This window comes from Mus caroli, unplaced genomic scaffold, assembly GCF_978045245.1.
Source record: "Mus caroli unplaced genomic scaffold, Mus_caroli_1 scaffold_17, whole genome shotgun sequence".
In the NCBI taxonomy this organism is placed as follows: Eukaryota; Metazoa; Chordata; class Mammalia; order Rodentia; family Muridae; genus Mus; species Mus caroli.
Window position 1 is genome coordinate 48,546,432 of NW_028227272.1, and position 16,845 is coordinate 48,563,276.

Here is a 16,845-nt window from a genome sequence, read left to right on the forward strand (position 1 = left end):
ATGTGAGAAGGGGCAGGGACATGCACTACTTCATACCAATATCCAAGAAGATTTGAGAACCATGAGAGGGTTTTCAATGTGCATGTATACAAGGTGAAATCTAAGCCCTAGGTTTTCAAAAACACTTCAGAGTGTGTCTTCCCAACATTAACACTGGTGGCTAAGAAAGTAGACAGGCAAGTTCAGGAGAGCTAAGCATGGTGACGCACACCTGTAGTCCATGTACTTAAAGGGAAGAGACAGTAGCCTCTGAAGTTCATGGTCATCTTAGCTTCATTTCAAGTCCACGACACGACTGGACTCAAGGATTTGGTATGAAAAAAAAAAAAAGAAATCAACCAAGTATAGAAAAGAAGGAGGAAGAGGAGGGAAGTAAGTGAGGGAAAGCAGGGGATGGAGAGAAGAATGGAGGAAGAAGAAAGGAAGAATGAAAAGTAGAAGACTGGGAATGGGGAGTAAGTGGTAATTGGGGAAGGAGAGGGAGGAGAAGGGCAGTTGTTGCCAGGGCTTAAGCAAGTAAAAGGAACTCACTGAGAAGTTAGACTCTAAAACTCTTTCCAGTTATGCTCTGTGTAAAATCTAGGACCTCCTTGTAGTGACGATGAGAAGCGAGTCAAGAAAGAGTAAGGTAACTCCACAGACAAAATTAAAGAATGCGACATGTTTGCTCATCTGAGTTTCCATGATGATTCACTTGCTTTCAACAAAGACTTCTGAACATTTTTATCTTTATTTGTAATCCTCTAATAAATTTAATCTCTGTTCTTTAAGGCAAGAAATAAAGGGAATTTAGGTTTTAAAACAGTTGAAAATTGTCATAGTGACTAGAAAATTCAACTAAAGAATACATTATTAACTGAAAATCACTACTGTCTAGGTTCTAATACAAATCAGAAGGTTCTTCCATAAAATAACTTTAAATAAAATTTATTTTGCTAAAATATTTGTTTTGGTAGTACCTTGAGAAACAATAGTTTTTCCTGAGATTCCATCATCGTTCTGAATTGTATGCTGGATTTGAATTTAGAGTATGTCATTGATACAGTATTGAACTTTGTCTATTTTTTTCTTAAACTACTCCTATATGCACATTCTTTTGCTCTGTACCAGAGGGAGTAACGCTGTGAGCCAAAATGCAATCAGTTCTACTTTTGAATCTCCCACAAAACCCTGCCCTCTAACATCCATTAAATATTTTATAATTTAATCTTTGGACTATACTTATGGTGAAAATTAAATCCTCGAAACTTAATTAAGATATAATTATCCTATCATTTTATCATCTTGCAAAGACTATTTCACATTGATAAGATGGAATCTAAAAATAAGATAAGCTGATATAAAGGAGAATTTATTTCCTTGCAATTTCTTATTTATGTTCTCATCTTTGTAGGGCATTAAGCAGCAGCAAATTTCAAAAAAAAATCTGTATTATGTGTAATCATCAATTTAGTGATTGCCTTTTTAAATGTGAGTCTTATCTTTCAAAAACATAAATTACATGAACATAACTGTTATATTCTAACAGCTATGCATACCCTTCATTTCTCTAATGGTCACTTAGCTAAATATCCATTTTCATCATCCCTTTTGGACTTTTCAGAAAATATAAATAGTAACTCACAAAATACATCTCATGCTTTATCATACTTTCAAGTGAAAAAAAAGAGATAGAGAGATTGATGTGGCAAATGAGCAAGGTCCTTTTGATGTGCTGGCTTGCCACTGAAGCCATACTTGCCATAAAGTTTTAAGTGGTAGTACATTTTATTTTGTGTTCCTTTCTCATTACCACTAATGGACCCTTTGGATGTCTGGCTTGGCTTAGGTCCAAACAGACAGCACCAGCAGAAAGCTTGTTACGTGGAGCTACCCTCTTACCTTTGATGTTCAGTAAACCAAGCGTGTGATTGCTTTTGGGGGAAAAATTCAACTCCCAGCACTTTAGACCTAGTGAAATGTCTCCAACATTCAAATTGAGTACTGAATCACTGAGTGTAGAGAAGGTGTAGAAGAGCTGTAGAGAACCTTTTCCAGATCCCCAAAATGCTAGGTGTGTTTACAACTCTTTTTTACCAGAACATTCTCAGAAGTGATGTGCGTGGTCTTGTAGTGAGAACACCATCACCTACTTTAATTCTTTGGACTTTCTCTTTCAATTTCTTTCAGCGAAGAAAGAACAAAGATTCTATAATAAATAATAAAAGAGGCTATGCTGAAGATGATGTCAAATTTCAGTATGTACATGCCACACATCAACCGAGTTTTTCTGTTGGATCTAAGAAATTATAATTTAATTCTTTGGTGTGCATTGTGCAAGATATTGAGGATTAAACCTAGGGCCTCGCACTTGCTAAGGATGTATTTTCCTTAGCTATAATCCCACTGAGCTATATTCCCATTCCCAAATTCAGGCTTCTAAACAGAGAATGTAAACAATAAGAAAATATGTTTAATAATCCGTTTTTAAGATAGTATTTTGGAGGGATGACATTTTCTTGTAAAAAAAATATGTTGGTATCAAGGTTTTCAATAAAATGCACAGGTGTCAGTCAGCTTCAATCTTGTATAACTCATCTAAGCCAGCCTATTGGCACATCTTATAAGAAAACATCTTCCTTTCTGAGGATAGAGAAGACAATAAATAATACAATATATACTTTTGTGTTAGACATCAGGCAAACTTGAAGATGAATTTTGAAAGAGGCAAAAATTGAATTTCTAAAGCCATGTCTTGCCTGAAAGACAGGGAGTTAACATACATGCTGCTAACTCTCCCATTTCTTGTAAGTGGCAGGTTTCATCAGCCTCTAAACCTTTCCCTGTGAAGTCACACTTGCTTCTGAAATACCAAATGCAGCAGCCCAGGTCTTGCTTGTGCTTTACCTTGGCAGGTATAAAGTGCACTTCTGAAAGGGGCTGTTAGATAAACAATAATAATTTTTCATGAAAATAGGTCACAAAAAATAAGAAAATGTGAATCAAGTAAGGAATTATTGAAAACCTATATTTTTATGTTAATGATAACATGGAAGAAATGATCCCAGGAGTCCTAACCTTGTAATTTCAGAGCTGAAATATCATACTGTTATGTAGGGGAGCTGATACAATTTGAAACATGGCTTGTGCACTTTGTAGATATGTTAAATATATCTGTGTGTCTAATTTTATCTCTATGGTTATAAACTATGTCAAAAACATATAATTCATTGAAATCTTATGACTTATAGAGCAATACAATGCTATTTCCTGAAGAGTAATATGTTATATCTACAATGCTAATTGTTCAGTATAACATAAGTATACAGCATGTTTTCTGCATTTCTTACTTGTATTTACTTCAAAATGTCAAATTCAAGATTAATTTAGAACATTATATAGGATGTTGCTACTAACTTATTCAAGAAAACTTGCAAGTGAGATATGCCTAATAGAAAAACCGGTCTGTTTATTTAGTATGTATCTGAAAAGGGTTTGCTATCCATCTGGTTTCAACAACAAGAGTCAAAATGTCACTAAAGAAAGAAACGATTTGATATTTTTTTATTAAAACATATAAACTCAGGAAGTTATGCCGATCAATATTCAGGGTCAGTGTCCAAGCCATATGCACAAAATGAGCTATTTTCAGCAAATCCTTCATAAAAGACCTTCGATTATACTCATAGGTAAAAAGGGACTTTATTTTAAGAGGATTAAGGCTAGAATTATTTGTTCATGATTGACAGGATAACAAAACTTTTTCCTTGAAGCTGATAGACAAATTGGAAAAGGGGGATCAAAAAGCCCATGTGCCAAGCTGCCAGTCTTAGAGAGATGCAATAGCTACCCCAAGATTTTTGAAAAACTTTTTTCAAAGATAGAGAAGAGTTGTTTGAAAAGGTGATCTGCAAAGGACTGGTGACTGATACGCTTTTATTAACATGGATTCTGTGATAGTTGAGTGTGTCATTATGATGCTACTCAGTGCCAAAGTCAGGTGGATACCACCTGGGGATCCCTTTAGTAACACTCAGAAATCTGAGTCAAGATAACAGCAAGTTGCTGAGTTGTGTGTGCCCTGGAAATGGGAATAGTATGTTTGAGACCTTAGCTGACTCTTCTAACTCTGGGTATTTCCCTGGACAGGTTGAAGATGGCCTTTTAATCACTATTTTTTTTTGATGCAAACTTTAGTTGATCTTTTTTGTTTGTTTGTTTGTTTGTTTGTATGTTTGTTTCGGGTTTTTTGTTTTGTTTTGTGGGGTTTTTTTTATGTATATGAGTACACCATTGTTCTCTTTAGACACACCAGAAGAGGGCATCAGATCCCATTATAGGTGGTTATGAGCCACCAGGTGGTTGCTGAGAATTGATCTCAGGGCCTCTGGAAGAGCAGTTGGTGCTCTTAACCACTGAGCTACCTCTCCAGCCCTGATGTATTTCTAATAAGTCTAAGAAATGAAAAAGAGGAATCCATTAAATATTTTTTTGCTGATAAAAGAACATACACAAGCTGGACCTAGGCCCTCCTGAACATATGTAGCAGATGTGTAGTTTGGTCTTTATGTGGGTCCCAAACAACTGTAACAGGGCTAACCCCAAAGCTGTTGCCTACCCATGGGATATGTTCTTCAAGCTGGGCTGCCTTCTCTGGCTCCGGTGGAAATGGAAGTGCCTAGGCCTGCAGAGACTTGAAGTGCCAGGGTTGGGGATACTGTGGGCAAGGGGTGCCCAGAGAGGAATGGGAAGATGGGATAGGGGAAGAGTTGTGGGAGGGAGGGAGCAGGAGGAGGGCAGTGAACATAATGTAAAGTGCATAAGTAAAAAATAAAAATTAAGTTTAAAAGAATCCTATTGCTTAGGAGGAAAGACATACATGGGCTAATGTTATTTTTTTAATTCCCTCTCTTTTGTACAAATAAAATTTTTAATTAAAAATAGTAAACCCCATAAAATTTGTATTTCTAGATAGCTGTTTGTTTTTATCCCAAATCACATTCAAGATCCTACACTGTGTATTTCAGTTATGTAAGCTTAATGCTTTCTGACAATTGGCAATTAACTAACATGGCTCTATAGCCAAATGAACAGCTGACTCTCTGGTATAGTGTTAACAATTCGGGGATTCCTACTTTCCTCACAAAATCCAAAGATATTATACCTAATTAAATTATGTGCAGAAGCTGCTATTTGTTAGTGTAGGCCAGGGTTACGGAGGCAAGGTTGAGAGAGCTTCATTCCCAGTTACCCCAGTCTTGAGGAGCGCAGGAGTTGGCTACCTCCATACTCCTAACCTGGCACATAAAGTCAGCTCCTGTACCATCAACCCTTATAAGAATGTATTACTCTGACATTTATCAGGATTCATTCTTTGTTTGACCTTATAAGGTTTTCCTCTACGGGACCCAGCGTTTGCATAGTAATGGTACATGGGCACACAAACAATGCCCTAAACACCCTGACAATCTCCTGAGGGGCATAAATGCTGCCTTTCCCTCCAGTTGATGGTATCAGTTCTTCTAAGATGTTCTTAGATATGTTCATTGCCCCTGGATATTGGTCATTGCCCGATACTCATCAATGACCTAGATCCTTCACTAAGCTTACTCTCCCAAGACCAAGCTTTCTTCCCTCAAGGCCACTGCACCAGGCCTGGATACTCTGAAGGGGAAGCACACATGGGGTGGCATTTTTAGGAGCATTAAAAGTAGGGCTGAAAGCTGGCTAGGCCGTGCCACATCCCACTGGAGGCTGTGTTGATGACTGTGACCCATATTACTACCAATGGTCATGTAGATATTCATGGTCTGTGGAACAGCTTGAAACCACCTCCATGTCCACAGACAGAGCTCACAAGGGGGAACCATATTGAGGTAAGTGGTCCGTGCTGCCTCCCAAGGTCATCTTGATATCCATAGGCTATGTTGCTGCCAGGGACCATATTGATATGAATAGTCTTTCATGCCACCTGAGAGCCATGGGGTTGCTCAGGTCCTTTCTGCTGCTGAGAAACATGTCTGGATCCACAGACCTACTATGGCTGGGTCTCTTTTGGTGTTCATAGCCAGTTTTACCACCAATGGCGATCTGGATGTCCATGGTCTGTGCTACAGTCTGAGGCTATGTTTGTGTCCAAAGGTGCAACAAAGGACCCTATTGATGACTATGCCCTTTGTTGCCATCTGAAGACATCTTGATTTCAGTGGTCCAGGCAGCCTCCCAAGGGCCATTTCTGGGTTCATGACTGGGTTCTGGGACCATGTCCTTGGTCTGTGTTATCCCCAGAAGCTGTATGGATGTCCATGATCCATGTTCCCCCTAAGTGTGAAGACCAAAGGACCTAAAGGGATTTGCAACCCTATAGGTGGAACAACAATATGAACTAACCAGTACCCCCCAGAGCTTGTGTCTCTAGCTGCATATGTATCAGAAGATGGCCTAGTTGGCCATCATTGGAAAGTGAGTCCCCTTGGTCTTGTAAACTTTATATGCCTCAGTACAGGGGAACACCAGGGCCAAGAAGTAGGAGTGGGTGGGTAGGGGAGTGGGTGGGGGAGGGTATGGGGGACTTTTGGGATAGCATTGGAAATGTAAATGAAGAAAATACCTAATTAAAAAAATGAAAATTATGGTACAGAGCTAAACAAAGAATTTTCAATTGAGGAATCCTGTACTACTGAGAAGCACCTAAACCTTCAACATTCTTAGTCATCAGGGAAATCCAAATCAAAACGACCCTGAGGATCTACTTCACACCAGTCAGAATGGCTAAGATCAAAAACTCAGGTGACAGCAGATGCTGTGGAGGGTATGGAGAAAGAGGAACACTACTTCATGCTGGTGGGATTGCAAGCTGATACAACCTCACTGAAATCGGTTTGGCAGTTCTTCAGAAATTGGCAGTTCTGAGGGTCCAGATATACCACTCCTGGTCGTTTACCCAGAAGATGCTCAAACATATAACAAAGGCACACGCACCAGGGTGTTCATAGCAGCCTTATTTATAATAGCCAGAAGCTGGAACAAGAAGAAGAAGAAGAACTCTTAAAAAATATGATGAAAATTTGGAAGAATAGCTCTCCACAATGAATGGTTACTGAAGGAGGCATGCTAGGGGAATTACTCTGTTCTTTTAAGGAGCACGTTACTGAGAGGTTGAGCTCGCTCCAGTGAGTAGATAGATTACACAAATCGGACTTGGTTTTCTTTTTTCTTTTTTAACTTTTCATTTTATTCATATTTTAGTTTTACTTATTTTGTGAGGATCAAAAGGAGGGTAGACATGGAAGAACTGGGGATTGAATATGGTCAGGGTACATGATGTGAAATTCCCAATGAATCAAAATGGAGCCATGTTTAAAGAAAAAAATGTATGGCTCCTTAGGGGGGATAATCAACTTAGTTAATTAAGGCATGGAAAACCTTAGAAATCTTCCACTATTGTTGAGTGTTTCTGGTTAAAAAATTAGTAGATAGGATTTATTTAATTTTTTTTCCTTTTATTGAAACTAGCATTTTTCTCATATAATACATCCTGATTACAATTTCTCCTCTCTCCATTCCTCCAAGTTCCTCTCCATCTTCCCTTTAATCTATATGCACTGCCTTTCAATTCCCATTAGAAACCAAACAGGTTTATAAGAGAAATTAATATAATATAATATAATATAATAATAGATATATAAAAGATAGAACAAAAGCTAACACATCTGAATAGGGAAAAATAGTCAAACAGAAAGAAAAGAGCCAAATAAAAGGCAACAGAAAGAGACATAGACAGAGACCCACTTGTTTGCAAACTCATGAATCCCATAAAAATGCTAAACCAGAATCCATAATATAATTAAAAAAGGTAAAAAGAGAAGGTCTATTCATCTATATAAAAAGATAGTACACATAGAAATGAATATATTACTAATATAAAAATGTTTATATTGTCATTTATAATATATATTATAAATCAAAATATAAATGTATAATATAAATATATTAAAGTATAATATATATTAAAATAAGAATTTTCAAATGTCCTGACATGGCATCATGAGAAGAAAATGGCCAAATATACCCCTGAGCATATTTTGTTTTGGCCATCTATTGCTGGACATATAGCTTACCCTTAAGAATAGTTTGTTTCTCTAATGAGACTCCCTGAGGAGTCTCAGTGTCTGTGAGTTTATTTGTGCTTCCATCCTGTTGATATAAAGGGACTTGTTTCCCTGGGGTCTTCTATCTGCTCTGGGTCTTACATTCTTTCTACTTCCTTTTCCACAGAGTTTCCTGAGCCCTCAGAGGAAGGATATTATGGGCACACCCAATGTAGGCCTAAGTGTTCCAATGTCTCTCACTCTCTGAATGTTGTCTGTCTGTGCGTCTCTGTATCTGTTCCTATCTCCTGCAGGAGGAAGTTTTTCTGATGATGGCTGAGCAAGGCATTGATCTCTGAGTATAGCAGAAAGTCATTAGGAGTAGGGTTTTCTTTTTTATTTCACTTTTTTTTTTCATTTTGTATTGGTTATTTTATTTATCTACATTTCAAATGTTATCCCCCTTCCCAGTTTCCCCTCCACAAACCTCCATCCCTTCCTCCAACCCCCTGCTTCTATGAGGGTGCTCCCCCACCCACCAGCAGCTCCAGTCTCGGCACCCTAGCATTCCCCTATGCTGGGTCATTGAGTCTCCAGAGGACCAAGGGGCTCCTCGGTTTAATGCTTATGTTCCTTTAGTAGAACAGTAGTTAGTTTTATCCTAGAACTACAGGCTTATTCTCAGTTTCATGGTTACTCAAACAGTTTCAGATATGGCTTCCATCCCTGGAATGAGCCTTAATTCAAATCAGATATTGGATGGTTATTTCCACAAACTTTGGCACATTGCCATAGTATACCTTGAAGACAGAAGACCATTATAGAATGAAGGGTTTATAGTGCTGGGTGTTGACATTTCTCCCTTGGTAGCATGTGGTGTATCTTCTAGTACTTTGAGCACTAGTCAGTAAGAGTGAAGGCTCCAGCTCATTATCTCCATGTTCAATGAGTTGTGCAGGTGTTTTCTTGTACAGTAGGACCTTGGAGTCAGTTTTAAGAGGGCAATCTTTAGTCTTGGCAACAGCTTGGATTGTTTAGAGATTTGCATGAAATCCCTTTGGCCAACAACTTGATTAGACGTAACCCATTCTCTTTACTGCAACAAGAGATGATTTTTATGGTAAAGAGATGCCCAGTGGTGGCTGTTTCCCCATTATTCGGTGATTTCATTTAGCTCTCCTTTATATCTGTTTATATTTTAGGAAGCTTCTACTCTGTTAGGTTTTCATATTACCCTTCAACTGGCCTTTCCTTTTAGCAGTCTCTCCCTGAATCCCCTCCCTTTTTCTCTTCTCCCCTCCCCACTTGATCTTACAACTCCAAGCCCCACTCCATCCATCAATAATTATCTATTCAACATCCCTTACCTGGGAAGACTATTTGCTCTGGAGTCTTACTGTGTAACTAACCTCTGTTGTTCTATGTATTATAACTTTATTATCAATGACTTACCACATATAAGTGAATTCATAGCATTTTTATCTTTCTGGGTTGATGTTATCTCACTAAGGATGATGTTTTCTAGTTCTCTTAGTTTACCTGAGAATTCGATTGTTTCATCTTTTAAAATGGCTGAGTAATATTCCATTATGGAAATGTACCACATTTTCTGTATACATTTATCTGTTGAGTGGTGCCTAATTTGTTTCCAGTTTCTGGCTATTGTGAACAGAGTAGCAATGAACATGGTTGAACAAATATCTCTGTGGTAGTATGAAGCATCCTTTGAGTATATTACCAAAAGTTAAGTATCCTTTGGGTATATCACCAAAAGTGTTAGATCTGGTCTTGTGATATATCAAATCTATCTCCTCATATACCAACACACTGACTTCCATAATAGCTCTACAGATTTGTAGGAACCATAGCTGACACTAAGGAATAGGGGTAGGCTATGAAGAGAGGTGCTGAGGCAGTTCACAGGCAGAAGAGAAACAGGATATTCCACCAGGATCTACTTAGTCCCCTGGGAATTGGGGCAGAGTGAAGAGAGAAAACAACAGGAAGTGTGCTATAGGACTGCTCATCAAATTGGAAGAGAGGAGGGATTAAAGATGTGAAACTCACCTAGCTGCTTTCATTGTACACTTGCTTCTCTGGCAGGCTTTGCTGGCAGGTTCCAAAAGAACACCTGACCCATGGCTCCAGCAACATATGTAGCAGAGGATGGCCTTGTCGGACATCAATGGGAGGAGAGGCCCTAGGTCTTGTGAAGGCTCGATGTCCCAGTGTAGAGGAATGCCAGAACAGTGAAGAGAGTGTGAGTGGGTTGGTGAGCAGGGGAAGGGTGGATGGGATAGGTGGTTTTCGGAGGAGATAACATTTAAAGTGTAAGTAAAGTAAATATTAAGAAAGGAAAAAGAAAGAACACCTGATTGTATTGGAGACTGGGATAAAGTGCTGAGTTGGGGAAAGGAAGATTGGAGGAGAAGACTCATGTGATCCACTGGAGAGGGGACAGGGGGGGAGAGAAGGCTATAACACATGTTCTGCTACAGAGCTGGAGAGGAGACATGTTGGGTTTGGAGGAAAGAAGATTAAGATCTGAAGTTAGCCTACTTGCTTCCCTGGCCATCAATTATTATTTTATGAAACAATAATTTTCATTAACTCTTAAAGTTTTCATACAACATAGCACTCCTCCTCCTAGATCCAGTCCTCTTTGGTTTTCTCTAGGTGATACTGTTTGCAAGACATAGTTGTTTTGGCCCTCTGACTCTCACAATGTTTTTAACCCTTTATTCAAGGTGTTCCCCTTGCTTTATGTGCAGGGTTTATATTGTACATATGTTAATTATGACTGGTTACCCATCATCAGTTCTATATTTTGACTAGTTGTGTTTAGAACATAAGTTCTTTAATTACAAGTGATAGATACATATTCTGTGGATATAAGGATGTGTGTTCAGAATGCAGTGACAACTTGTACTGGCTAGGAACATAATAGTAGATTCCCTGCTAGGTTCCATGACTTCACAAGCCACATGGAGTTGATGAATTTTACAGTTCAGGACATGAATTCCTTCCTATCTGGAAATCTTTAAGACCAACTACAAGGCTGTTGGGTAACCTCAGGTTATTAGTACCACTGTTACACCATTCAGAATATGTTTGTACACTGGTCATTGTAGATATTTGACATTACATCTAACTAGTACTATTGATTGTTTTTCTTCATTGATAACTATGAGAGCTAGTCCCTAGTAAGGAGAGCTAGAGACCAGATCCAAGTGAATTCCTCCAAATACTATAGTATCTTCAGCAGTAGAATCTTATCTGATTTTTTTCTAGAAGGCAACAATAACATATATTTTGGGGGAGTTTCATACTCTCCCTTGACCAATAGCCTAAAAGATTGTCCATGTCTGACACTAGGGTTTCTATCAGATAGTCTATGGTTTATTGGAGAGGTGAGTATTGATACCTAGATTAAAGAAAATTCAATGAAACTATGATAGGTAGATAGATAGATAGATAGATAGATAGATAGATAGACTGATTATATATAATATACCATATATATACATATATATATATAATCTCCATAATAAATCTCACTAATCAATAATTTCTAAGTGATGAAATGTCATGTAAATACTTTTTGCATGTCTGCTATAAGCCAGGCATTGTTTTCTGCAGCATGAACACTTAAGAAAGATGAATTCTATAAAAAAAACTTTTTATTGGATACTTTATTTACATTTTAAATGTTGTCCCCTTTCCTGGTTTCCCCTCCAATAATCCCCTATCCTCTACCCCCTACCCCTGCTCACCCACCCACCTACACCCGTTTTCTGGCCCTGGCATTCCCCTACACTGGGGCATAGAGCCTTCACAGGACCAAGAGTGTCTCCTCTCATTGATGACAGATTAGGCTATCCTCTGATACATATGCAGCTGAAGCAGTGAGTCTCACCATGTGTACTCTTTGATTGGTGATTTAGTTCCTGGGAACTCTGGAGGTACTGGTTAGTTAATATTGTTGTTCCTCCTATGGGGCTGTAAACCCATTCAACTTCTTGGGTCATTTTTCTAGCTCCTTCATTGGGGACCCTGTGCTCAGCCCAATCGTAGGCTGCGAGGACCCAGCCTCTGTATTTGTCAGGCCTTGTGGAGTCTCTCTTACACAGCTATAACAGGCCTCTGTCAGTAAGCACTTGTTGGCATCCACAAAAGTGTCTGTATTTGGTGATTGTATATGGGATGGATCCCCAAGTGGGGCAGTCTCTGAGTGGTAATTCCTTCAGTCTCTACTCCATAATTTGTCTCTGTAACTCCTTCCATGGGTATTTTGTTCCCTCTTCTAAGAAGGAAGAAAGATAAATTCTTTGTTCTCATGTTTATCAGAGAATGTTGTAATAGGTATATATTAATCAAGTAATCACAAAATGTGTAATAAGTAAGCATGACAACTGATATGCAGACAAACACAATTAATTCTCACTTCACCACTGCTTGAAAGTCCCCAGTGGGATACTAAAATACCCATAGCTCATGCCATTTATTATGAAACAGAAAATATAGCAAATTGGAGCTGAAGATCTTATTCCTTATCTATCCAAGTTTCCTAATTTGTCCTTCTCCTATTCTATATAATCAGAATTAAATAATGGAGAAAGACTTCATTTTTAGTTAGTACTTTTATTCCAGCTATAATACAAGTGTAGCAATATCTCAAAATCTGGCAATCAGGTTCTACAGATTTTTTTTAATCTATATAATACAGATACTTATATGTGCATGAACAATTTTATCCAATATTTAAGTAAACAATCATATAGATTATCTCAGAACTCCTGTTAACTAGGGGTATGTGAGCTAAAACGAGAAGTGCAGAACAGCATGATTATGAGTAGCTTTGCTGTGTAGCTGCAGAGAAATTTTAAAGTTTTTAAGATCTACATATATTGATCAGTAGCCAGTTGCTTTTGTGTGAAATGTTCTTTTAGGACCACTCTCAACAAAGATGCCTTTGGATCCATTTTCTCGGTTAGAAGAGAGTAAAAGGGAGAAAGATCAAAGTGTGAAAACACTCTGCAAACATGTTCTAAATTTCTTCCACACTATCAGCAGCACTGACCTTAACCCTGCTGCTAGCAAACATTCCTGTCAATTTCAATGAAAGCAACAAATACAGCTATAATTATTTTTTTAGAAAGCATTCTTTATTTCTAATTTAGTGATGTCTTATTTTCTGCAAATTTTTCTAAAATCAGGACTGTGCAATGACCCAGCCAGTGAAAAGACTGTCCCAAAGTCTGATGACCTGAGATTAATAACCATACCACAGATGCTGATAAGAGAGAGTATATTCCTTTACATTGACCTTCGATATATATATACATACATATATACTACCAGTGGATCGGGTTCCTTCCAGTCGATGCTGGTCTACCTTGATTTCAAACTCAGTAGACAACCTCACAGTCCCCAGAGGAGGTAACACTTCCAGGCACTCTAACATGCCCAGGATCTTAGGATCACAGGATCCCAGAATCCCAGGAGCTTGGTCACACCAGGATCTTAGAGTCTCAGAGGAAGCTTGACCGCCAAGAACTCTGACAACCCAGAATCTCAGGATCACAGGTCTCAGAATCACAGAATCACAAAGAAAGCTGGACTTGGAGAAGTTCTGACTCAACTGGGATTACAGGAAGGACAGGCTCCAACCAGATATATCGAGGGCAGGAAGCATTTAGATAATCATACGGCGGGAGGAAAGCATTGATGTTATTTTTAGATATAATTAGGGAAAGAATTTTCAGCTGAAAACTTGAAAAAAATGAAATGAAGATGCAAAAATTTCTATTTCCTGAAACAATACACACACACACTCTTAAATATTCTCTGTACACTATCATTCCAAGAGACTTCATAGAGAATCAATGACATGATTAACAAATTCTTCCTATAAAATATTTACCTTACATTAGATCTCCTGTAAAACATAAAAGTCAGCTTTATGGGATTCTTCAGAAATGCTAACGCACAACATAGGTCAATGGTCTTGGTTTATGTCTCCCTTAACCAGTTACAGGAGTCCTCCAATGATATGCCACGTTTCCTCCAAGTTTGTTCTGGATCATTTGATTGACCAGAGTTCTAGGAAATTGTTATGAAGCTCTTTCATGCTGGCAAACTCTCTGCAAGTCCTGTAGTGTTGGGCTTCCACATCTTTTGCAATGGCATCATTGTTCCCTGGATCGCTCAATCTTGTTCTAGCACTTGCTGCTCTTGAGTCTTTGTGTCCTTTTTTTGTATCTTTTTTTTTTCAATATATAAGTCTTTTATTCTCCCAAAAGAGCCCAAATTGTTCTTGTGATCAGGATCTCGTTTCTGGAGCCAGGAACTGAGGCCTCCTCACTCGTCAGCCTGCTGCACAGTTCCCTTCTCAGACACATAGATGCCGTCCAAAAACTTCCGGATATCCTTGTTCTTAACTGTTGTGGCTTGCTGAATCAGGGCAGCTGAATTTGAAACAAGTTCAATGTCATTTCCTTCAAGGATTAACTCATCCTTCTGGGCTTGAGAGACAGAACAAGCAACACCTGTCCTCATCCGAACCCTGCGGATGTATTTTTCACCCAAGAAATTTCGGATTTCAACCAAAGAGCCATTCTCCTGGATGACAACGTTGATGGGGAAGTGAGCGTACACAGACCGCATCTTGTATCGGAAGCCCAGTGTGACACCCTTGATCATGTTCTGAACATGACTGCAGATGGTCCTGACAGTGGCCAGTTCCTTTCTGTTACCCCACCATTTGTCAACCCGGAGCCTTTTCTTTTTCTTCCCAAGAAGACTCAGCTCCACGTTGATGTGATTGAAGTCCCTCCGTAGAGTCCCCCTGGGGCCCTTCACAATGACTGTGCGCCCCTTCAGAGTGATATCGACATTCTCTGGAATGTCCACAGTCTGATTGCTGAGAATGGTCTTCATCCTCGCAGTAGATGGGGCAAAGAGAGCTTTTTGTATCTTTTAGGACTAAATTTTCTCTTGTCTCTTCTGGATAAAAGACTGGTGCCTTGTTGGTGTAACAAGTCTCTCCCCAGAAGGACTAGATGGTAATAGAGCTGATCTCCATTATTTCTTCCACGTGGCTCTGTAAAATGGCTTTTTTAAATTTCATTTCATTACTCTTTGAGACTGTTCTTGTCTTGTTTTACTGGCATCCCTTGCATTACCCTGGCTCTCATCACTTACAGAATCTGATTAGAGTTAACCTATAGGAGGCATTTATAAGGTGCTAGTAAATCCCTTCAAAGGATCAGAAAATAAGATGACAAGAAATGTGTTCTGATTGGAGATTGATTCTGGCTGAGATTCCTCTTGGGATGCTGTCTTTCTATGCCTCTGAGTCTCAGTAGGTTCTACTAATTCCTTTCCTCATCTCCTCCCATCTGGTGGTAATAGTTTGCCTTTGTTTTCTTAGTTTCTAAGCACTTCACATCTGTTATTTGCTTCTCTTAATCCTACCCCCACACTGTACACAGTCCTGTCATTAAATTATCTTTGAACATACCTTCTGTTTTCAGTTGACATTATGACTGAAACTACTCTACAAACCTTCTATTACCCTAATCCTTGTAGCCACTCTAGCAAAAGACACACCTTAGTTTCTGGTACTTTCTAGACATCAAATATACATGTACTGATATACTTCTGAACTACAAGTTAATCATTTATATTTAGAGAAATGAAAATATTGATCTTCTTCGTGTGAACGTGGCTGTGGAAAGCTGTGGAAAGCTCTCAAAATAGGAATACAGAGAAGGAAGCTGGGAGCTGCTTTCAGTCACATCTGGTCCCTGAGGAACATGAATCAATTTTTTTTTATCAGTTTGTTTTGTATTGTTTTTATTTAATCTTATATTTTTACAGAGACGGAAATCTTCCAGTTCAAAATAGTTTATATTACTACATTTAAGAATCTCACCACAGAGGCAGGCAGATTTCTGAGTTCGAGGCCAGCCTGGTTTACAAAGTGAGTTCCAGGACAACCAGAGCTATACAGAAAAACCCTGTCTCGAAAAAAACCAAACCAAACCAAAACAAACAAAACAAAAAGACAAGAAAGATAGGATTTTCCTTGTGAATAGATATACAGGTCCTTCTACCTCTGGAAGAAAGTAAGCAGAATTGGTGTCTCCACCAAAAGCATCAGGAGGGCTGCTTACTGCCTCTCTTTTAGGAATGTCTCCAATGCTAATATCATTTCACTTATTCATTTATATTCCTGTCTTCTGTTCTGTTTATTACTGGAACATCCATACCTAACTGTATTTTCTAATGTGTCCTAGTTACAATTATGTATCTGTTAACAATAATTGTATAGAACTGATCTGGTTCTTTTTCTTTTTGAAAAGCCACTGGTAATTTAGTTCTTGCTCAATACCTATTGTCTGGGTTGCTAAGAGCAAATCAGTGACTGAGTGCGAAAAATTTGCTATTCAGGTTGACCTCTCAGTAAAAGTAGACATCTCAGTAAAAACATGCAAATGTTCATGTTTCAAAACAAGCCATATCCTTTAGTTTTCTAGCTCTTATGAATAAATAACAAAATTGTGACTACTTATGGAATGATTGGAAGTTAAATACATTATTTCCCTGGCACTTCATTTAGTTTGTTTCAAGCCATTAGTAAAAGGTTAAAATCTATAAATTCTCTATTTACTACTTATAATTTGTTAGATATCACACACACACACACACACACACACACACACTTCTTTTTTTTGTTTTGTTTTGTTTTGTTTTTTGTTTGTTTGTTTGTTTG

General features: G+C 38.4%; 1 protein-coding gene across 1 annotated transcript; it reads right to left on the bottom strand.

The window, feature by feature from the left end:
* Nucleotides 1-14,337: 14,337 nt before the first annotated feature.
* On the bottom strand, nt 14,338-15,029 carry LOC147000654 (large ribosomal subunit protein uL6). Its single transcript, XM_085832258.1, has one exon. The coding sequence runs from the start codon at nt 15,006-15,008 to the stop codon at nt 14,430-14,432; it is 579 nt and encodes a 192-aa protein (XP_085688384.1). The 5' UTR covers nt 15,009-15,029; the 3' UTR covers nt 14,338-14,429.
* Nucleotides 15,030-16,845: the final 1,816 nt, after the last annotated feature.

What these genes read in the sequence shown, in the direction of transcription:
- LOC147000654 (XM_085832258.1), bottom strand. Translation starts at nt 15,008, where the DNA reads ATGAAGACCATTCTCAGCAATCAGACTGTGGACATTCCAGAGAATGTC.